The sequence below is a fragment of the Biomphalaria glabrata genome, chromosome 1 (assembly GCF_947242115.1).
Source record: "Biomphalaria glabrata chromosome 1, xgBioGlab47.1, whole genome shotgun sequence".
NCBI lineage: Eukaryota > Metazoa > Mollusca > Gastropoda > Planorbidae > Biomphalaria > Biomphalaria glabrata.
This window is the reverse complement of record NC_074711.1, coordinates 88883704-88908772: the sequence shown is the minus strand read 5'-3', so window position 1 is coordinate 88908772 and position 25069 is coordinate 88883704. Positions and strand designations below refer to the sequence as shown.

General features: G+C 38.7%; 1 protein-coding gene across 5 annotated transcripts in view; it reads right to left on the bottom strand.

The window, feature by feature from the left end:
* The window catches only part of LOC106058091 (immunoglobulin superfamily member 10-like), a 25374-nt gene extending 305 nt beyond the window's left edge, over positions 1-25069 (bottom strand). The window contains exons 1-7 of one of the 5 annotated variants that reach the window (XM_056018425.1): positions 24890-25069; positions 15116-15234; positions 11878-12085; positions 10322-10446; positions 4916-5120; positions 1825-1926; positions 1-819 (exon numbers count right to left, since the gene is read on the bottom strand). The exon at positions 1-819 is cut by the window's left edge and continues 305 nt beyond it. In XM_056018425.1, the coding sequence (XP_055874400.1) occupies positions 557-819; positions 1825-1926; positions 4916-5120; positions 10322-10446; positions 11878-12085; positions 15116-15234; positions 24890-24953 (1086 nt within the window). In that variant the 5' untranslated portion in view covers positions 24954-25069 and the 3' untranslated portion in view covers positions 1-556. Of the gene's footprint in view, positions 820-1824; positions 1927-4915; positions 5121-10321; positions 10447-11877; positions 12086-15115; positions 15235-16348; positions 16536-24889 lie in introns of those variants that run through there. The other 4 variants (XM_056018428.1, XM_056018426.1, XM_056018427.1 and 1 more) reach the window with 4 other exon arrangements.

The following is a 25069-nucleotide window of genomic DNA, read 5'->3' as shown; positions in this document are numbered from 1 at the left end:
AGATAACATGTTCCAAATTCATAGCAGACAGACAGACAGACAGACAGTAAATTGATATTAGCTTTGTAAAAAAAATGTAAATATAATGTTGTTTTCTAGATATTGTGTCAAAAAATAATTAATTCTTATCAAGTAACAATTCTTGGAAAAGCAGATCTTAATAACAAGAAATTACATAGAAACTAGTTTCTATCCCACCGCCACGCAGAAGGGAATGTAACCCATTTAAATGTAGATAATATGGCAGATTCTAAGCAAACGAAGTTAATGCTAAATTCTGTATAAGTCTCTACAGAAGAAAAACGCCAGAAAAGAAAAGCAAGGCAAGCGACACTAGCTCCAGCTGGAATAACCTGCCCAGTGCGCGGCCGAACATTCTGGGCTCACATAGGTCTCACCAGCCACATGAGGAGGCACAAAACCCCAGTGCAAAGCCCTCAGCCCCCCTGGATGACAAAGTGGTCATCATCGAACCACGATGGACGAACTATACATGTATACATATAAGAGTGTAATAAACAAACAAGATGTATTACAAAGGATCATGGCTTTGTAACTAGGAACTGAATACTTTCATCGCTTCTATCACACGTAGTAAAGCTGCTTCGATCCTTGAATAGCCAAGTCTTCTCATTTCCAAACTCGAAATTCGGCTAGATGTTTGATCTTTTTTTCCACTCGATGGCAATGTTGGTGTAGTCCTGCGTAATGCTGGTCTAGTCCTGCGCAATGTTGGTCTAGTCCTCCGTGACTGGCATTTTGATATAGGTCGGCATTTTGTTTTTCTAGGTCTTTTAACCGTAGTTTTAGCATGGTGACCTGTTATTGAATATAATACTAAATCTTAAGATATCTATCTATCTATCTATCTATCTATCTATCTATCTATCTATCTATCTATCTATCTTTCTTTCTCCCTCTCTCTCTCTCTCTCTCTCTCTCTCTCTCTCTCTATATATATATATATATATATATATATATATATATATATCTGTTGATTATTATGAACGAATAATAACAAGACTCTGGATATAACTTATAAGACATGAAATCAGCTGTTTAATCTAACGCCATCTTGGTTGACAACAACAGTTACAAGGGATGTTACTCCCAAACACCGATATATATATATATATTTATTTATTTATTTATTTATTTATATATATATATATATATATATATATATATATATATATATATATATATATATATATGCGTGTTCTTTTTAACTGTTATTGAATCTATTTTCTGGTTATTTTTCAATAATGCAAGGACAAGTAGCAGTCTCAATAAATGCATGTTACAAATACTATACAATACAACTCCAACTCTATTCTCTGTGAAACTCCAACTTCTACAAGCTCTCCACATTCTAAATAACTCTACAAGCTCTCCACATTCTAACTAACACTCTCTACAAGCTCTCTAAATTCTAAATAACTTTCTCTATAAGCTTCAAATTCTAACTAAGTAACGATACTAACATCAGGCCTTTTAAATACATCTTTTGCTCTATCCGAACTCTTTTTCGCATTTTTTCTGTCTCACAGTCCCGTATCGTATCAACACACATCGTTCTCTCATCCAGACACTTGTTCCTTCTTGGCTCTCCAGTCTACACACACACACAGTCACACACAGGCACACACAGACACAGACACACACACACACGCTTATTGGTGGCCATACCCTACCGGCCCATATGAGTACCGGCCAACCGCCAGTCCGCCCCTGGTTTGAAACTTATAATACGAACACACACACACACACACACACACACAACCAACTAAAACAATCGTGTGGTCAAGGGGCTGGTTTACTCACCTCGTGTGGCTTTGTCTGGTGTTCGCTTCCTAAAGATGGTTGTTGTTTGAACAAATACTGGCGTCGTAAATGTAGCTGATGTTGTTGAGGTTTTAGTCCGTTCTGTACCAAAACATCGTACAAGTAATTACACAATTCAACAAACAATGAAGCTCTAATCGCGTACAGTTTGGTACATATAAGATTCCGTACAAATACAATTTGGTACATATAGGATTCCGTACAAATACAATTTGGTAAATATAGGATTCCGTACAAATACATTTTGGTACATATAGGATTCCGTACAAATACATTTTGGTACATATAGGATTCCGTACAAATACAATTTGGTACATATAGGATTCCGTACAAATACAATTTGGTACATATAGGATTCCGTACAAATACAATTTGGTACATATATATATATAATTCGTACAAATACAATTTGGTACATTTAGGATTCCATACAAATACAATTTGGTACACATACGATTCCGTAGACATAAAATTCATAAACAACTTTATCAAGTAAAAAAAAAATTACTATGATGCTTAGTATTTGGTTCAGGGACCCACTACAATAGGGATAATCTAATAACAGTTCCAAGGCGTTACACGATTAAGAACTCACGCGATCCCATACTCCGCTAAAGCCAAAAGTGTCCTGAAGTTCATTTAAGAACGAGGCGAGACATTGAGGTAACTTTGACTTGTAGATACATTAGCACAACAGCCAAACAAATTTGGAAAAGGCGTTGCCGCAGCTGAGATAAATGGTCGGATGGATGTAGATAAATTAACAACCCGACAGACAGACAGACACAGACAGACAGATAAATAGACGATAGATAGATAGATAGATAAATAGATAGATAGATAGATAGATAGATAGATAGATAGATAGATAGATAGATAGATAGATAGATAGATAGATAGATAGATAGATAGATATCTTAAGAGGCACACATCATATCTTTGCAATTCCAACTAAAAAAGTTCAGATAAGAATTGTCCGCCTTTGTGTGTGTTATACCCCAATGATCCAAGTGTAGGCGAATGTTTAACGTATATTATTATGGTATATACCAGTGATGCCCAAAATACGGCCCGCGGGCCAGATCCGACCCGCGACGTTCGAAACGTCGGCACAAAATATAAAAAATTCCCCTCCCCCCCCACACACACACACAAGTGTTCAAAATGTATCTTTACCTACGTTAGGGCCTTCACTTTTTTTCTAATGGATTACTACCAAGGCATTTAACGTTTGTGCGTTCATGAAATAGGACTAAAAAATCTACTAGGAAAAGTGAATGGATCTTTACTTTTTTGTAGAACATGATACCATTGCTAGACAACATGTTTGTTTGTATAAAGAAAGTCTGGCTGTTGTTTTTTTTTTTTAAGAACAATAAATTATAAACTGAACTTACTACATTTTTTTAAGTGTAAAGAGAAAATTCAAAAATCCCAATAATTCAATGTAAGTACTAGATCCTCGGGTTTGAATGAATAAAATAGTTTCAGGTCATTTCATTAAATTTGTGTATCTTTTCCATCATGTGACCCGCGAACATAGTGTTGGAAATTAAAATGGCCCGAAATTAAAATGGCCCGAAATTAAAATGGCCCGCAGATTGAATTACGTTGGGCATCACTGGTACATACAAATATAAAATATAATATTTATATAAATATTTCTTCGAGATAAAAGATGAGTGAATTGTGTCACGTGACTGCACGGATCATGTAATTAGAGCCCTTGTTTGTCTGGACTTTACACATTTTTTAGTTTGCTGTCTTTGTTCCAAATTTGTTATCCTAACCAGCAATGCGCAATCATGGGACGGGTAAACCAGGTCATTGGCAGTAAAAATTAAAAAAATTAGAGTTCCCATTGCTGACCCTGAGATCTATAGGGCAGAGGATCTAAAGGTCATCTGTTTCTATGGCCAACGGTTAACGAGGGTGTCATGTGGCCAACACAGCAACCAACCGCCTTTACTTTTCCCCGACTAATGTCAGGTACCCCATTACAGCTGGCTGCGCCCAAAAGCGCCCAAAGGTCCCGAAATTTAAGATCCCAGTCTTCATCAGGAATCGAACCCGGGATCCCTGCGTCAGAAGCCAAGCGCTTTACCGCTCAGCCCATGCGCCTTACTTTTGATCTAGGATCTCATTTCCAACTATGAGTGTTGATTCTAGGTTTCAGAAAGTACCTGCAATGCCCAAAGTCACTTTCTCAATTCTTTCTTTACGAAGACGGTGATGGTCTGAATTTATTTCTTCTATTTATTTGTTTTAATGCTTCAATAGTGCAAGGAGTCGTTCCGGTGAGCTTAGCACTATTAAGTTCTTCTGTCCAGCTAGTTTTTAAATATGACGGTGCTGTGTGCAGGAAAGCGCTTCCAGGAAGGTCAGTACCAGTGCTATAAGGACAAAACTTTAAGAGCTCCTTCAAGGAGTGTGACATTGACATTTATGGATGGGAGGCACTAGCTCTCGATCGCTCACCGCGGTGTAAAGCTGTGAGTGTCGGAGTCTCGAGATACAAAGCAAGGAGAGTGGCCAGCATGAACGAGCGCCGAACCAACAAAAAAGCTAAGAGAGGTTGCAGGCCTATCTGCAACTGATCAAACCTACCCGTGAAACGTATGCGTCCGGCTTTTCACAAGCGAGGATTGGACTTGACGGTCATCTTCGTGTTCATAAGAAATGAAACATGTGCTCATCGTCGTTCGCGAAGGAGCAATCTAATAATGTCGGTGCGCAAAATGTCTATTTAACTATGAATTATTTAACTAGTTACTGGATACTAAAAGACTATTTGAGATGAGTGCGGGAATTCCCACAAATGCATATTCAAAATAAGATAATTAAATTTGTAAATTAGAACAGTCTAACCAGAGTTTTCACTGTTTGCCAAATTAGCAAGTACATTTTTAGAACCGTTTTCGATATCTGTGTCCACCCAGTGTCCGTCAACCCATGAAGAGTTTGCAAGCTAATAAGAGGAATTTTAAAAAATTATACCAAAACTGAGAGAGAGCGAGAGAGAGAGAGAGAGAGAGAGAGAGAGAAATATAAAGAGAAATCAATTGAACACCTTTGACATGGAGATAAACCATCTCGGTCTTCACTGGGTCATTGATTAAGCTGCATCGATAGTAACCAGTGTCTTTAGGCCTGACGTTGTTGATGTGGAGGTTCCAGACATCTTTTTGAGGGCTCCTCACGCTCACACGCTCGTCGTCCGTGATACGCAGATCCTCAATGCTCATCAAAGTCATATCAGAGCTCATCCATACTACCTGGAAGTAGGTGAGAGAGAAGCTGGTTTGAAATGGTGAAAAATAAAACTAATGTCGGTGTTTTTCTTTGCACAGTCTTCTCTGGGCTGAGCTCTACTATCTGAAGGTAGGGAAGAGCTATACTACCTGGGGGTAGGGAAGAGCTATACTACCTGGGGGTAGGGAAGAGCTATACTACCTGAAGGTAGGGAAGATAATTATCCGTAAGTTAGTGACCAAACCAATCCTTGCGTTTTTTGAAGAGTTATTTTACATTATTAAGTTTTGTGGATTCTGGGGGTCGTAATAGACGCTATTATGGCACGATTAGGAAATGGTTGTTTCCGGAATAGGGGAAATTTTGACAAGAGACTATGACGTGACCATAGACATAAATAAAAATAGACTGGCCGATTAAAGAGTTTTATGAAACGAAAATGTGTGACTTGCAATTTTGTGTACTTTATTATACAGCATTTATGAGCAGTATAAAAGTTAAGTATTCATATCTATTTCAACCCCAGACTTGCTGATCTCGACAGGTCTGGGAAACCCAAAATTCTCGACCTGTATGGCGACATTTATGCACTACGCAAGACAGCAGGGTTTCTGTCCAGGGCTTTTGCAAGAGAGGATTTGAGCCTCTCAAGCCCTCACTCTAATGGAGTTTGATGATGATGATGAAGATGATTTCAGCCACACACCTATATATATTGTAAATAAGGAGGCAGTGTAGCTTTGTTTAATCTCTAAGAATGAAGATCATGCAATTTTTCATAATTCGGAAATCCGAATACAATAGATATACATGTTTTCAAGTTACATGAAGTTACTTCCTTCGGCCACTCTATATTTACTTATGTCTATGGACGTGACTGGTAAAAACAAGGATTGGAATTAGCGGGGGAGAGCGAAATATCAGTCGATGTGAACAGACTACTTCCAGGACGCCTTAGAGATAGGAAGCTTGTTATGAACGTAGAGAGTCAGCTGACATTCGATGGTTCCCTTCATTGCTATTAAACTTCTTGGTCAGTATCGGCGTCGATAGCTCGGCCTTTCGCCTGGTGTTATTGGATTACGTTGAATGATACCTCCGTTTTTTTAATCTGTTTTAGACACCGAGGAAGTTTCGGTAATAGTTTAGATGTCCAGATACCTTTACTGACCACCATGTTGTTTTTAAGCATATTTATATTTTTTTAAAGAGATTTTTATTCTTATGCTGTCAACTTATGAATTTTTAAGCGTATTTACTGAACTGAAGGTCTAAAAAAAATGTTAATAATAAATTGATGAAGTTGTTTTCTTTTATTCAATAACTTTTTTTAAGATAGTTTTTTGTTCTTATGCTATCATTTTAAATGAATTTTAATATTAGATCTAAATAGCTGCTAGAAAGAAAGACAAAACAGCAACAGAAAAAAGTTGGCAAGTAATATTAAGCCTTAAAACCAAAATGGCGTATTTCCAATGACAATATATGGTAATAAGAAATAAAACTTAAAAATATATATTTTAAAAACAATTTATCACCGAGGAAATCAAATTACATATTTGTAATCTGCATTTTTTTCCCGCATTTCTTAAAATATAAGAGAAAACTGATTTAGCGTTTCAAGTCACGTAAACTAATACCCAAGTTTCTAACATGCGTTCAGTCTCACGGGTGTATGACTTTGAACACCAATTGACAAATCTCTGTAGCAATAACATTAAAAGTAATTTAAAAAAGAAAACACTTAATTATTTGTGTAAAGTGTTAAACAAGACTTATTTCCCGAAAGTATTGTTTACTAATAATGATATTGATATTGTACAGCACATGATGGATACTTGTATACAAAGGGAAGTAACTTTATTTAATTATTTAGTCTAACAAAACATGATTATGCACCCTTAAATAAATGGTTAAGTTATTATTGGTATAACAGAGTGTATAGAGAAAGAACATTGGTAGAATTTTAAAATATATTTCATGTACAGAATAAAGAAAAAGTTAATAATCTATTATAATAACAAGTAGTATAAATTATTTTTTTTATTTTCTAGTACAGAAGAACACAATTTTCTAAGCCCTTCCGTTTACACGTTACAGCAACCCGTGGATCGCGATCCCCCTTGAGGGGTCGATTAACGATTTGCCAGGGGTCGCTTAATACCATCGAAAATATGGATTGTTATTGTCTATTCTTCTATTGCTGTATGTGTGTGTGAATGGGGGGGGGGGGGGTCGCGGCAGAGTGGGGGATCGTAAAAATGGGTCGCCGAGCTTAAAAGGCTGAGAACCGCTGCTTTACAGCTTGGGTTACAAACTGCAGATGACAACACTGGAGTTTCATAAAGCGTCCTTGACACTGTTTAGTGAATTGTTTATAATCTCCGATATTATTGTAACATAAAGAAGACATTGGTTATCTCAAACATTACTTGTTAAGAATGACGGTGCAACTCGAGGTGACAGGCAAACCACGGATGAGCATGCCCTAACAAGCTGACGCGATACTGTAACTCCTCTCTTCGCCAATGCAATGCCTCTTTTGGCGAGAGATGTCTTTGGGTTGTGTTGGGGCCTCTTCTGGCCTTGTCAGAATGTTCTGTGTGGGATTAATAAACATCCGCATACTCTTCAACTCTGTTAACGCGTAGTTTTACTAAGGTCGCTAATTAATAGAACCACAACACGTATACTTAAAACAGACTATCTATTAGCAGACGAAATATTTATTCTTCATAATAGAGTATACAATAATTGGCAATCTCAGCCACCAAGAAATAGACGTGAAATATTAGTACATTAGATTCCAATGGAATACTCGTAGATAGGTACCACCATACCTCTACTCTCAGGAGTCCAAAAATCAACTGAGGTGTTCACCCCATGGTCAGCCACCGACCAAGAAATATATCTCGTGCTAACTGCACGGAATAGTCAAGTGGCTACATGTCACTTAATGTTAGAGGGGTTCTAAAACTGGTGTGTGACATACCAATCGTCATAGGAAGTCCTGAACACTGACCTGCAACCTGTGGGTAGTTTAGACCAATATTGCTAGCAAAATGTTTCAGTTTCTTCGACGACTGTTGATGACCGTAGGTGTAGTTCCGACGACTTTGTGTACACAGTTACTGACGAATAGGTTAACGGTTCTCCTGGCGATGACTTGATTTGCGTAGAGGACTACTGACAAATAACAGTCTCTTGACGGCAACTTGATCTGGACGACTGACGAATAACGAATTTCTTGACGATGACTTGATCTGGGCTGACGAATAACGGTTTTCTAAAATAGTTCACTGCTTCTGCTGCTACTCTGGTAGTACGACGAAGTTTGCTGTTGTACTCTGCTTCACTAGACCAAACTGTCCAATGTAGACTAGGTGAAACCAAGGTCACCTCCGACGACGTTCCGTTAGACGATTAACGGTTTTCAACGAAATTAAGTGGATGTAGCTGTTTCCACAACTTCAATATCAACAAGTCTAGATATGGTCTAGATCAACGTATACTAAATAGATCAATGTCCAGCAACGAAAAATACGATTTTACTAACCTTCCAAAGGTTAAACACAGTGACCGTTATAAAAGTGGCAAGCAACCGGTTCAATGAGCAAACTGCTCCACAAGAATCTCTCAAAGGGTAAGACGACAGAGCGATTTAGTTAGCTACCAAACTTGTAGTACTCACAATACTTCTGACAGCGGGCAAACTGTCCTTCTCGAAACTGACGAGGTAAAACTTGATACTCGATGTGGCTCCTACGACTGTTTTCTCAAGCGAAGAAAACATATGTCCAACAGGTTCACTAACGATCTCTCACCCGTTATGAATGAACGGTTTCTCTGGTTGTAGGTCGATTCAGCATATGAAGATCAGGCTTTGATAATATACTGGTTAAGTCTACTCAACCAGACGTTGCGATGATTACTGTCCTGACGAAGGTCACCCTGAGTTAACGGCTCGTTGAACGTATGATCAAGAACATGTAGATCTAGAACAAAGTCACTCTGCGATGATGCTGTGTTCAGCCGTACTCCGATGAAACTTTATAACTTCGAGTGCACGACCCTCACCTGAGTAAACGTTCTGCTTCGAGGTCCGGTTCGATGTTCGGGCTTCGGGCGTCGGGGTTCGGGCTTCGAGCGTCGGGGGTCGCCACTGTGATGTTGCTAGTTCAGGCTGTCTTGAAGTCAACCAATTACTCTGCAATCGTTTGGGTGTAATTGTTCGGGTGTATTACGTGTAGTTGAACAACAATACAAACAAGAACATGTACATCTGTTTTTAACGAGTGAAGAGATGTAGTCGACTCTGATGAACAATTTCACATGGATTTATTCTGATAAAAGGCCACAGTAGAAGTCTCTGTCACTAAACACGTCGTTACCCTGGAGTATTCTATCGCTAACTGATTTTCCGGTCTCTAACCCAACATATCCCAAACGTCACTAGTCCCGTTCAATATGCGTCTTCTATGGTGCGTCGCTAAATAACTAGCCTATATAAATAAGATGTCTAACACCTAGCATATGGAACGAGGAATGTGCCTTTATCTTTGTGTCTCTCTGAGTATTTTATTAAATTTTGTTTTGTGCAGTCGATGATGTGGGCACGACATTTTGAAATACTTTTGACTTTTTAGTAAAATCACTAAATTTAGAGAAACTTTTGGACAGAGGAACAGCACTGAATTACAGGGGCGTAGCTAGGAATTTTCCATTATTTGGGGGCCCGGGGGGGGGGCTTAACCTCTTTGGGGGCACCTGCATTTTGCGTAATTTTTATTTTAATGTAAAAAACACTCATTTGGGGGCGCCCCTCAAGTGGGAGCACGGGTGGATTTTCAAATTCTCCCCCCTCTTCCCCCACCTTAGCTACGCCACTGCTGAATTATAATCTAGATAACACAAAAAAACATAATAAAATACTTACAAAACAAAAAAAATGCATTTTTCTTATTCCCTATGCTAGGTTAAATTCATACAAGTACCCCTGCCCTAGTACCATTAGAGCATTGCTTGAATCAGCCAGGGAAAACAAAAATCAAGCAGAGTTTAAGTCTCTTATAAAGACACGTGCAATACGTAATAATCCTCTCTTATGCAGGGATTTTTTACTTATAAGAAATGATAAGAGAATGTTCTTTTAGTTCTTCAGGGTTTTCTTTTGAAATAGCTTTATCTCATCTTATATAATACAGATTATGAAGATTAAACTGACCTGTACGTAGCCCGTAGCACTGCTCTTAAAAGAGCAGGGCAGAATAGCATTACCTCCCTCCGTTTCGGTCACGTGATGAATGGTAGTGTCATTCATTGGCTGAATCTTTTTGATCTCTGTAGGTGCTGCAAGAAGGCGGAAATAAAAATTGCAACGATTGGTTCTTTTTCGACACGTGATGATCAAGCTAATTTAAATACCGCTTCGTATTTAAATAAAATTGACTAAAGAAGCAATTTTGTCTGATAACTGATTATAACTTTCTAATCATCGCTATCTATATAAATTAAATAGTTTTGATCTACACTCAGAAAAATATACTGAAACATTGTTGTAGAATAATATTATCAACTAAAATATTAAAGACCATCGCACTAGGGAGTTTCGTAAGAAAAAATTTACAGGACTCGGTCTCTTGAGAGCTGTCAAATATGAAGCTGGAGTATCCTACTGAAAAGCTTTATGGCTAATTGGCGAAAACCACTGGGCTACCTATCCAATGGACCAGGGGCGGACTGGGTATCAAAATCGGCTCGGGCATTACCATATAAACCGGCCCACAAAAATAGGAGTGCCATCAAAGGCCCATGCCGACCAGCAAAATGATCAGGCCAAGCACAGTCTTGAAGACATCAAAGAAGTGTTGAAGGCCATGCCGCTCGCGCATAGCAGAAAGTACGGTCTAACGTTTTACAAATGATAACACGTACAGTGTATAGTGTAATTCTTAAATTTTATTCTTGTTGAATTTCAAACAAAATTAATTGTAATAATAATTTAAAAAAACAACAACAACAAGAAAACGTGTTCGGGCCTTTGTGTCTTGCTGCTGTCACTTTTTTTTAAAAAAGTTGTCTGCATTTAATTTTTTTTTCTTTGGTCGCGACCAGACCGGCCCATTTTGGTACCGGCCCACCGGGCATTTGCCCGTTTGCCCATATAGCCAGTCCGCCCCTGAAATGGACTGCAGTTCGAATTCCGACTTGATCTAAATTATGAGGACAAATAAACTCCTTCTAGGTAAAAAATCAACACAATCTCAGTTCTAAGAAACTCGAAGATAGCTTAAAAGCCCGATCTTCGCTCTGAAAAGCCGACCGCTCTCAGAGCACGGAGATTCCCTGCTATAGTGTTAGAAATTTGTTAACTCCTCTTTTCAAAATCAGCGTCCGTCTAATGTCCATTCATCTAGAAAGAATTCGCGAAGCTAAGTGGAATAGTGAATAATTTTTTTTTAAAAAAGACACTAGCATTTAGACAACAGAGGAGACCAAGAGAGAGAAAGAGAGAGACAGAGAGAAACAGAGAGAGAGAGAGAGAGAGAGAGAAACAGAGAGAGACAGAGACAGAGAGAGACAGGGACAGAGACAGAGAGACAAAGAGAGAGAGAGACAGAGAGAGACAGAGAGAGAGAGACAGAGAGAGAGAGACAGAGAGAGAGTAAGTAAGAGAGACAGAAAGAGAGAAAAAGAGAGCGAAATAGTCAGAGAGAGAGACAGAGAAAGACAAGAGATTGAGAGAGAGAGAGACAGACAGACAGAGAGAGAGCAATATACCACTTTTGACATCAAGATAAATCTTCTTGGTCTGCACTGGGTCTGAGTTTAAGCTGCACTGATAGTAGCCGGTGTCTTTGGAGCGGATGTTGTTGATGTGAAGGTTCCATGTATCATTGTCAGGACGCGCCACACGCATACGTACGTCGCCGATGAAGCGCCGATCCATAAGACTGATCACTGTCATATCAGGGCTGAGCCAAATTACCTGGAGGTAGAGGAGAGGTAGAAGAGAGTAGAGGAGGGGTAGAAGAGAGTAGAGGAGAGGTAGAAGAGAGGTGGAAGAGAGTAGAGGAGAGGTAGAAGAGAGGTAGAAGAGAGGTAGAGGAATGGTAGAAGAGAGGTAGAGGAGAGGTAGAGGAGAGGTGGAATAGAGGTAGAAGAGAGGTAGAAGAGAGGTAGAGGAGTCGTAGAAGAGAGGTAGAGGAGTGGTAGAAGAGAGGTAGAGGAGAGGTAGAGGAGAGGTAGAGGAGAGGTAGAGGAGAGGTGGAATAGAGGTAGAGGAGAGGTAGAAGAGAGGAAGAAGAGAGGTATAAGAGAGGTAGATGAGAGGTGGAATAGAGGTAGAGGAGAGGTAGAGGAGAGGTGGAATAGAGGTAGAAGAGAGGTAGAAGAGATTGAGGAGACGTGGAATAGAGGTAGAGGAGAGGTAGAGGAGAGGTGGAATAGAGGTAGAGGAGAGGTAGAGGAGAGGTGGAATAGAGGTAGAGGAGAGGTAGAAGAGAGGTAGAGGAGTGGTAGAAGAGAGGTAGAGTAGAGGCAGAGGAGAGGTAGAAGAAAGGTAGAAGAGAGGTAGAGGAGAGGTAGAAGAGAGGTAGAAGAGAGGTAGAGGAGTGGTAGAAGAGAGGTAGAGGAGAGGTAGAGGAGAGGTGGAATAGAGGTAGAAGAGAGGTTGAAGAGAGGTAGAGGAGTGGTAGAAGAGAGGTAGAGGAGAGGTGGAATAGAGGTAGAGGAGAGGTAGAAGAGAGGTAGAAGAGAGGTAGAAGAGAGGTAGAGGAGTCGTTGAAGAGAGGTAGAGGAGTGGTAGAAGAGAGGTAGAGGAGAGGTGGAATAGAGGTAGAGGAGAGGTAGAAGAGAGGAAGAAGAGAGGTAGATGAGAGGTCTAATAGAGGTAGAAGAGAGGTAGAAGAGAGGTAGAGGAGTCGTTGAAGAGAGGTAGAGGAGTGGTAGAAGAGAGGTAGAGGAGAGGTAGAGGAGAGGTGGAATAGAGGTAGAGGAGAGGTAGAAGAGAGGAAGAAGAGAGGTAGATGAGAGGTGGAATAGAGGTAGAGGAGAGGTAGACGAGAGGTGGAATAGAGGTAGAAGAGAGGTAGAAGAGAGGTAGAAGAGAGGTAGAAGAGAGGTAGAGGAGTGGTAGAAGAGAGGTAGAGGAGAGGTAGAGGAGAGGTGAAATAGAGGTAGAGGAGAGGTAGAGGAGAGGTGGAAGAGAGGTAGAGGAGAGGTAGAGGAGAGGTGGAATAGAGGTAGAGGAGAGGTAGAAGAGAGGTAGAGGAGTGGTAGAAGAGAGGTAGAGTAGAGGCTGAGGAGAGGTAGAAGAAAGGTAGAAGAGAGGTAGAGGAGAGGTAGAAGACAGAATCAGCTTTAAGTTGGTGACGATACTAATGTGTTCCCCTTTCCGACCTTATGGTCTATAAGACAGATGATGTGGCCTACGGTTAACAAGGGTGTCATGTGTCCAGCACAACGACCAACCGTCTTTACTTTCCCACAACTAATGTCAGGTACCATTAGAGCTGGATGGACCTAGAGGCGCCCAAAGAACAAGAAAATAAAAATCCCTTTCTTCACTGACTGACATCTGTCTGTCTGCGTTATTTTTCTCACCTCCCAATCACGGATCAAGTTGAAACTTTGACAATTATTCATTGTCCCTAAAAAAACATGATTCATTTTTTTTTTAAATTACTAATTAATTAATTAATTAGTGGCAATTAATTTATTTCGCTGATACCTATAAAAGGATATAAATATTATAGTACTCAGAGATATGACTGTAAATGTGCAGTTCTTTCCCCAATATAGATTGTGTTTTTTTTTTGTTTAAGTATTAGTTTCTGTCACTACGTTTGCAGAGTTCGTTTTTGTACATCATTTAAAAGAAATATTGTTGTTCTGGGTATAGTTTTACATGTATCGCATTGTTGATAACATATTCTGAAGCAAATTATAGCATACCAGTCGACCGACGGCGTAGCATACGCCCCTATTTTGAAGGGCCGACCTTAGGCCACTGCAACCTATGCGACCGCAGAGGGCCCCGCACTTTTATAGGACCCGCGCTAATTTTAGGTGTATGAATTATTAAATACAATTAATTTAATCTAGAACATTATTAACATTAACTTAAAAAAACAGAGACTACGCTCTGTGTTCCCATCAAATATACTTTGACTTTACCCCAGAAAAATGCATGCAAAAAAAAGAAATGTGACCAATTGGGGTCTGCGGTAGCTTTATAGCAATCCAAAATAATAAAAAACGAATATTCGCATTTGACTTGAGAAACATCATTAAGAAAATCATTAAATTTAGAGATACTTCAGGGAATGCGACAACACATGTTCCGGAAGCTCAAAATTGGAACCAGTTAAATCTGCCCATGTGGAGTATCACCAGAAAATGCCGACCACGTCCTCCAAAACTGCTCTCTCTACCAAGAGGCCCGTATAAGACATTGGCCCCAAATCACCCCAATAGAAAGAAAACTATATGGAGAGCTCCCTGATTTGGAAACCACTGCGCGGTTCATCTCATGTATTGGTCTAGTCATATGAACACTCCAACATAACAATGAGAACGATGAAGAAGAAGAAGAAGAAGAAGAAGAAGAAGAAGAGATACTTCAGGACAGAAGATTACGTAGTACCATAGAAATAGTACACAAAACCCTGAACCACGACTTACAAATACAAGAACATAGCCTAATGAAATACCCAGAAATACTCAAAGATAAAGGCACATTTCTTATTCAATATGTTTGTATAAATTAGTAAAAGTGCTTCTTCTTCCTAGTACCATTACATAACTAAACGGGTTGCCTGGATCAGCCAGGTAAACCAAAGACTTGTAAGAGTTAAAGTCTAATTAATACGATCCATTAGATTAACAAAGTGTATGTGTTCACGCACGAGATAACCCCTAAACGCGTCGCCACCAGTGTTACAACATTTGAGATAACATAATAAACTTTGTGTCATAGGGTGTTATTAGAAATGGCTGTGAGGAAGCTTTAACTGACCTTTAGGTAGCCCATTGTCTTAAAAGGGCAAGGCAGAATGGCAATATCTCCTTCTATAAAAGTCACATTTTCAATGCTTGTTGTATTCAGTGGCTCAACCTTTTCGGTCACTGTAGCTGCTGCAAGAAGGCCAAAACAGAAAGTGCAATTATTGGTTCTTTTCGGACACACGATGAGCACGAGACATAAATTTGCATATAATTTTAATAAACTATAGTATATAACAGTCTATATAACCCTTTGGCGCGGTGGCTGAATGGCTAAACACTTGGCTTTCTAACCTGGGGTCATTCTCGGTAAAGATTGTGATTTTGCATTTCGGGATTTTTAGGGCGCCCCTATGTCCAGGCGGTTGGTCGTTGTATTGGCTACTTGACAAAACCATCGTCTATAGAAACAGATAACCTTAATATCATCTGCTCTATAGATCGCAAGGTCTGAAATGGGAAATTGACTTTGCTTCCCTTTAGCTGGTGTCAGATCTAAATTCGGTGAGAGATATACAAACATTTGTTTGAGAAAAAAAATTACTGAACATAGATACTAAGAACTTAATTAGACGTTTGAACTAGATAGTCCTAGGAGGAAAATATACAGGAAGCTGATTTAGAATAAGCTACTACGATAGTAAAGTAAAGACCTTGCAATCTATAAGACCAATTATGTAGAGGTCATCTGTTTCTGTGACCATCAGTTAACGCAGCACAATGACAAACCGTCTTTACTTTTCCCCAACTAATGTCAAGGAACCATTAAAGCTGGTTATACTCGGAGGAGCCCTAAGGATCCTGAAATTAAAAATCCCAGTGTTTCCCAAGATTCGAACTCTGCACCCCTCGGTTTGGAAGCCAAGTGCTTTACCACTCAGCCACCGCGCCTTCAAGTTACTAAAGTACTAAAAAAAATGTGTGGCTGAATGGGTAAAACCACTGGCTACCTATCAAACAGACATGAGTTCTAATCCAAACATGATCTGAGTTGTTTTTGAATTAAGGAAAACCTCTCAGATCCACCTGTCCCTTCAAATACCCAAAAACATTTTTAAAAAAAGGGGGGGGGGGAAATCAATCAGAGGGCAATGAGAATGCTATATCATGAAATATTCACTATTGAAAACCCTTCCGTATTTTTATTCTAGTATTTATTCCTATTTAGCATCTGTCCGATTCATTTATTTGGATTGAACATTATATTTTATCTAAGAAATTGAATGTTTTAAAAAAGGTTTCATACCTTTGATTAAAATACAGCACGACTTAAAGGTCATCAATAGACAAGCAACTTTAAGAACAAACATTGTTTAACTTGATATGGAACCAATGCAATGACAAAACAACTCCATCAGAAGGACCAAGTTGAAGTTTCAGACAGAGCTGTACAGGCCATACTGATGTTATTGTATTGGACACTTACTATCGTTTTCATTGGTCAAGTAGTTGACAATCTTTTAAGTGACTAACCAGGAAGTGAGTTGCACCAACTACGTAAAAAGCACTTACACAGTTGGGAGAGTTCATTACGTGTCTGGACTTAGGAGTAACATTTTCTAGACTATCAAAACAAAATTACTGTATTTATATGCACTTTGGTGTTTGGACTAGTCGAATGCACTTTTTAAAAAAATGGTCTCTTGTTTTACTATATGTTTGTGAAGACTTTAATGCTGTGGTTAAAGGAAGATTTGTTTTTTTTTTTTTTTTCAGAATGCTGGACAGATTGCTAACGAGAAATGCAGGGTATTGGATACCAGAAAAGGAAAATGAGTTTGTACTTTTACAAGTCAACACTCTGGCTGGCAAAAGTAAGGGCCCCTCATTAACAAGATTGCTAGGACAAATCTGTACAAATGCCTCTTCTTTCCTAGTGCTATTGGAGCGTGGAATGGGTTGCCTGAGTTAGACAGAAAAAAAACAATCCTTTGGCTGAATTTAAGTCATTATAAGATAAGATAAGAGTATGGTCAAGAGATAATAGTTGAGGTGGTTCCGTCATATGTTAGGACATGACTCACTGTCAAGGGTCAATGTCTTGGCAAGAGGGAGGGTTAGTCAAGGAGAATCTGGCAGGACAGCCTGAAAGCATCGAATCGTCTCTCTTGATATTTTGCTAAGGGCATCTGCTGATCTGAGAGTGGAGAATCTTGGTTGCTTGATCTTTCTTAGTCTATATTTCTAGTCTGCATAAGATGCTAAATATTAAACGACGTTCCCAATTTGAATGTAACAAATTATGTTTTAAATGAGGTGGCTGCACCTAAATGCTAAATATAGAATATGTCAAATCATACATTGTCATTAAATATTTTTTTTTGCTAATGTTGACACCAGTGGCATTCTTAGGAACATCCTCGTAGCCTATCAGGGGGGCGGTACTGCTGCAGACCTGCCACATCACCGTAAAATTTCTCAGTGGAAACTGTTATAGGGACTGTGATGAATTTTGTTTCTCTTTAGCGAAACTCGACCCTGGCAGCGCCAGAGAATGAATATTCGTTCATTTCTAATATTATATAATGCTATAATACAGGGGGCGGTACTGCTGCAGACCTGCCACATCACCGTAAAATTCCTCAGTGGAAACTGTTATAGGGACTGTGATGAATTTTGTTTCTCTTTAGCGAAACTCGACCCTGGCAGCGCCAGAGAATGAATATTCGTTCATTTCTAATATTATATAATGCTATAATACAGATGAATACAGTGTTTTAAGTGACCAAGCAAAACCCAGTTGCAACCAGGATATTGTTCCACTACTGATGAAGCGAAAGTCGTTTTTCTCTGAGGGGGGGGGGGGGGGGGGTCTATTTACCTTCTGAGAAAGTCTTCTGCTCCTGTCTTCAGGCTTCGTGAGAGTTATCCGTTTCTTTCAAAGACCATCTGCTGCCAATTTATTAAAATTGCTTTTATATAGCGCCTCTTTCATGATTATAGCATGCTCAGTGCGCTGTGGTCCAATCTCTTTTGTGGACCAGTGGGGGAGTGGGGGGGGGGGGGATCTGGAAGGAGATTTCCGTGCTGCCCTTATGCGCTCAGTACACATAACTCTGCTTCAGGTGGCCCAGCCGTAGACAAAGAGTTTTGGCCTCTCAGGCACACGCTTGATCTTTACTACGCTTACAGTTGGCACTTCTTTTTTTTCCCCCTCCTTTTTAAGTTTACCAAAAGGAGATCTCATTTGGCATGCCGTTGTTCCCTAGTGCTATTAGAGCATGGAATGGGTTGCCTGAGCTAGCCAGGAAAACCAGTGACTTGGCTGAATTTAAGTCATTGGTTAATATGCATGACTAAATGCATGACGCGTAGGACGTAATCATCTTCTTTTTTGAAGTAACGTCTGTATTATATAAGATAAAAGATAAGATGTGGGAAAAGTTTCAGACCCTGCGCAGCTGTCGAATGGTAAGAAGTGCTTCTATGATGTCCAACACAGGCCTCCAGCAGAAAATGGTCATTTGTAAAGTAGTTCTGTAAGCGTAGGCCTGTTATGTATTGAAGGCATCTTTAATGGAGGAGTTCGAGGAGCCTTCATGCCTTCAAAAGAGCATCCAGGTCTCTGAGACATATAAAAGTGTCGTTATAACCACTGCTTTATAAACATTGATTTTTGTTATTAGTTTAAGAGACCTAGTCCACCAGAACCTCTAGGCGAAATGCAGTGTTGGCCTTAGCGAGACGGTAGTTTTTTTTTTTTTTTTTTTTTTTTTTCCCGCTAGACCAGCGGTTCTCAACCTTTTAAGCTCGGCGACCCCTTTTTACAATCTCCCACTCTGCCGCGACCCCCCCCCCCCACCCCCCGACACACACAGCAATAGAAGAATAGACAATAACAATCCTTATTTTTGATGGTCTTAGGCGACCCCTGACATATCGTCAATCGACCCCCCAAGGGGGTCGCGATCCACAGGTTGAGAACCCCTGCGCTAGACAGTTGTAGAGAGTCTATTTATCACAGGTCTCTGTTCGTTTGGCCTAAACAGAAGTTTGAAAACGATTGAAGAAAAAAAATCAAGTCTAGAGTGAAATGGATGAATAAATTTTATTAGGATTACTTTGTACACATGACATGACATCTCAATGACACCTTTATAATCTAGTTAGACGGAAGTGAGATCATGACAACACACACACACACACAACTCGACACCGATGACATGACTATTTCATCCTTGAAATGACTGCTTCTCAACGACTGAGGTGTTATTAAAATGACATGATGGTGACATAAAATGACATATGCAAATTTAGACTTCAGCAAAACAATTTTGGAAATCATAGTTTAATATAGTCAAGTGATTAATGAATTAATACACAAATTAATACATGAATTAATACATGACACTCATTTGTAATGATGTGCTTCATTCGAAGAAAAAAAAATGTCAGGTCTAGTTGAAATATTTAGGTCTGTGTTAGCGACGCTTGGGGTGGGAGGCGGTGGTAAAGCGCTTGGATTCCGAACCGGAGGATTACGGATTCGAATCCTTGTGAAGACTGGGATTTTTTATTTCGGGATATTTAGGGCGGCTCCGAGTCCACCCAGCTCTAATGAATACCTGAAATTAGCTAGGGAAAAGTAAAGGCGGTTGCTTGTTGTGCTGGCCACATGACGCCCTAATTAACAGTGGGCCACAGAAACAGATGACCTTTACATCATCTGCTATATACACCGCATGGTCTGAAAGGGGAGACGATGTCTAACAATACGTGAAGGAAGAACTCAACCTTGGGATTATTTTTAATGAGTTTTAAATACAAGGGAAGACAACCGTTAATGAATTGAGGTCGCATGATAGCAGAGACTACCTTTAAATAAATCGAATATGTGGTTGAGGGGATTATGCCTTGTGGCTACCTGTCAAGGAGGCTCGAGATCGAATCCACACGCGACCTGAGTTGTGTTTGCTGAGAGTTAAGGGACAGCATGGAAACTTTCCGAGGACAATGGAGACAACACGACCAGATAAAGTCTCTAGTGTGCCCCAGCTGATTATTGTCTAATGGCTTAGTGATCAGAGAAAAAAAGTATGATCTAGACCAGCGGTTCTCAATCTTATATGCTCGCCGACCCCACTCTGCCGCGACCCCCCTCCCCACATACATCAATAGAAGAGTAGACAATAACAGTCCACATTTTCGATGGTCTTAGGCGACCCCTGGCAAATCGTCAATCGACCCCCCAAGGGGGTCGCGACCCACAGGTTGAGAACCCCTGATCTAGACCAAGGTTAATGCCCTCATGAATATTACGGTATAATTTATTGTACAGCATTAAACCACTTTTAGTGATTTCCTGTATCATTGCAACTTTAGTTTTTAGTTTTGGTGAAAACAGAAGCTCATCTTCTGACACCAACCTTTAGGCCCTACACCTACATACATGCAGAGGAAGCACTGACCTAAAAAATATCACATCAACATACACCCATGTTTATGGATGTATTAATTACTTGATTATAACTCTTCTAATTTATGAGGTTGTTTGTTTGTTGTTTTTTCGCTCAGAGAAAAGGTATAATTAAAGGTTAATTCAACCGCTGAATTTCAATGTCTAGAGTATTACACTGTCGTATCGCATTACAGCAACGTAAATATTGATGATAGGTGACGTCATTTCTCTTTATCTCTGACTGGGACAAACAAAAAAAAAATTATTAAAATATTTTTGTATCAAAGAATAAGTAATTAGGAAGAAAACTTTGAAAAGAACACTTTTCTCCGATAACAATTAAAATGTTGCTTTTTTTTTTCTCTTTGCTGTGTTACAGTCTTGAGCATTCTACGTCACATTTAAAATGTGTTTATTACATCAAAATGTTTACATTGTATTTCAACTTCAACGAGTATAGTAGCAGTCATTTTAAGACAGTATGTATCTAACATATTCGTATTATTCTCCATCATAAACAAGGATGTCATAAAGATAATATATAATTAATTCAAATAATCAGAACAGTTTCAACTAAATGCATATTATAGTGAATTCCAATGATTAAATAAAGGAATGCTAATAAGCACATCTAAAAAAATTATCACTTTTTTTTTACATTTCTTCTACTAATTTCCCTTTATACAGACTTCAGGACGTTTTAAATTATATATTACCAGGCAGCCATCCGTAGTGACGGGTGAATACTACTTGTTCTCCTCCCTACTCTTGTTTTTTTCGTGGAGGTAACTCTATCCGCAGAAATAAAATAGTGATCTTTCCTTTACTTCTTTTTCTTCTCGTCCAAACTCTTGAGCCATGAAGAGAATTATATATAGAGATTCATTTAAAAAAATTAAGTAATATAACCAAACATTTTTTTCTTCACAGTACCAATAGTGATTAACACGAACAACATTCAATCATTACGATTCATTGTAGCCCTTTCCGTTGGTAACAATATTTTAAATTGTTGACCTGACAATTCAACTTTAAACAGGTTTCTAAAAAATGTTTAGAACAAAAAGACTTTGTGAAGGAGACGATGGGGATGCTTTGGTCCAATGAAACAAGATTAGAAGAAACTGTAAAATATTTCTTACTGCCTGGGTACCTGCCGAAACAAACACTCACACTTAATGTGTCTACCGGACTCTGATGATGAATATATTTGTATGCAGGATGGTACATAGCACTAGACTAGAAGTGTAGCAGCGACTTGGAAATGTACACATGATATTATGATAAGATGTGTACATACACAAACATATATATCATAAAAATGAATTTATGGTGAAATTATTATTTTAAAAAAAATGGAGAAAAAAACGGCAACAGGATTTTCGACACCTTTCTCATTCACTCTCACACATACACATTGTGACTCTGACACATACGCATTGTGACTCTGACACATACGCATTGTGACTCTGACACATACACATTGTGACTCTGACACATACGCATTGTGACTCTAACACATACACATTGTGACTCTGACACATACGCATTGTGACTCTGACACATACGCATTGTGACTCTGACACATACACATTGTGACTCTGACACATACGCATTGTGACTCTAACACATACACATTGTGACTCTGACACATACGCATTGTGACTCTGACACATACGCATTGTGACTCTGACACATACGCATTGTGACTCTAACACATACACATTGTGACTCTCACACATACGCATTGTGACTCTAACACATACGCATTCTGACTCTAACACATACGCATTGTGACTCTAACACATACGCATTGTGACTCTAACACAAACCCATTGTGACTCTAACACAGACATTCTGGATATCTCAAATTCTTGAACTCCTTCAAATTACTACAAATGATCTACTTGGGCATAGGAAATGACCAGTCTAAATGAATGAGAGTTTCAAATCACAGGAGTCTACGTCAACGGCTTTTTATGTTATTTAACAAAAATGATGAGGTAAAGCTTGAAATATTTGGCAGAATGTGGGAGACTTCATAGTCCCCTCTTTAAAAAAAAAATGAAAATATACATACATCTGTATATCAATATAAACAGGGTGCAACTTGAACTGAATATCACACAAGAGAAAAATAAAGTACAAAACAGCAAAATAGATATATCAAATTTAAACAAAGCTTATCTACAGGGGAAGAACTCCGCACATCCATCAATAATGTACAGAGTTATCTCCCATACTCGATATCAAACAAAATAACTAACTACTAATAATTAATTGACTAATTGGATTTCGTTTTATTGATATTATGTACAATAAATAATTGCTGAAGGAATCAACATGATCGGAGAATGCGTACAGCAGAAACAGCGTTAATAATTATTCAAGGGGACAAAACCCAACAAGTTTAGCCATGTTTGTGAATACTTATGGTTTAGTTTTCCTTGGTGGTATCAAACTAAATAATTAATTACCAGTAATTTATTAATTTTTTTTTAATTTTTTTTTATAGATTTATGTCTTGTCTATGCCAATGAATAATTGTATGAGGTTTTAACTTGATCCGAGAATGGGTGTGCGAGACAGACAGACAGAATAAGTTGATATAAACTTTGTCATAAAACTAACGAATTGGTTGTTTGTAAGTTTCAGAATTCCTCGCCCAAAACTAATGCAGGGGAGGAAAGTGAAATAGGTTAGAACATAGACCAACTCCAAATAGTCCGAAACGCTACCACACGGAAGCTTTGTATTACATTAAATGTAATGGAATTATTATTTTACACAAAAAAATATTATGTCATTCATAAATACATTAGTGCCATGATATTAAAAAGTATTGATGAACATAGTATTGAGAACATAATGATATCAGCTAGCATGCTTTCGGATTAACTATACCTGCACCCATGCATTCAAATCAATCACACATGTAAGTATATCTTTCACATATGCATTCAAATCAATCACACATGTAAGTATATCTTTCAAATATGCATTCAAATCAATCACTCATGTAAGTATATCTTTCACATATGCATTCAAATCAATGACACATGTAAGTATATCTTTCACATATGCATTCAAATCAATCACACATATGAGTATATCTTTGGTCTGGTCAGGAGAAGCGAAAACTCAACACAAATAAAAACACAAGCTGGACAAGTTGGAAATAAATACATCATACATCTTACATCAAACACACATTTCAGCATGATCAACATCGTAGATCAAACACTCAAGGCTTACGTGATCAAAATGTGATTAACATCATGCATCGCATACGGTACACACAAGTCTGCTTCATCATCATCCATCACACATACACAAGCCCACGTGATCACCATACACCACACATACACAAGTCCACGTGATCATCATACATCACACATACACACGTCCACGTGATCATCATCCATCACACATACACACGTCCACGTGATCATCATACATCACACATACACAAGTCCACGTGATCATCATACATCACACATACACAAGTCCAGGCGGTTGGTCGTTGTATTGGCTACCTGACAAAACCATCGTCTATAGAAACAGATAACCTTAATATCATCTGCTCTATAGATCGCAAGGTCTGAAATGGGAAATTGACTTTGCTTCCCTTTAGCTGGTGTCAGATCTAAATTCGATGAGAGAGATCCAAACATTTGTTTGAGAAAAAAAATTACTGAACATAGATACTAAGAACTTAATTAGACGTTTGAACTAGATAGTCATAGGAGGAAAATATACAGGAAGCTGATTTAGAATAAGCTACTACGGTAGTAAAGTAAAGACCTTGCAATCTATAAGACAAATTATGTAGAGGTCATCTGTTTCTGTGACCATCAGTTAACGCAGCACAATGACAAACCGCCTTTACTTTTCCCCAACTAATGTCAAGGAACCATTAAAGCTGGTTATACTCGGAGGAGCCCTAAGGATCCTGAAATTAAAAATCCCAGTGTTTCCCAAGATTCGAACTCTGCACCCCTCGGTTTGGAAGCCAAGTGCTTTACCACTCAGCCACCGCGCCTTCAAGTTACTAAAGTACTAAATAAATGTGTGTCTGAATGGCTAAGACCACTGGCTACCTATCAAACAGACATGAGTTCTAATCCAAACATGATCTGAGTTGTTTTTGCATTAAGGAAAACCTCTCAGATCCACCTGTCCCTTCAAATACCCAAAAACATAAAAAAGGGGGGAAAAATCAATCAGAGGGCAATGAGAATGCTGTATCAAGAAATATTCACTATTGAAAACCATTCCGAATTTTTATTCTAGTATTTATTCCTATTTTGTTTATTTCGAGTCATTATTTTTTAGTTTGAAAAGTATATTTTATCTAAGAAATTGAATGTTTTAAAAAAGGTTTCATACCTTTGATTAAAATACAGCACGACTTTAAGGTGATCAATAGACAAGCAACTTTAAGAGCAAACATTGTTTAACTTGATATGGAACCAATGCAATGATAAAACAACTCCACCAGAAGGACCAAGTTGAAGTTTCAGACAGAGCTGTCCAGGCCATACTGATGTTATTGTATTGGACACTTAG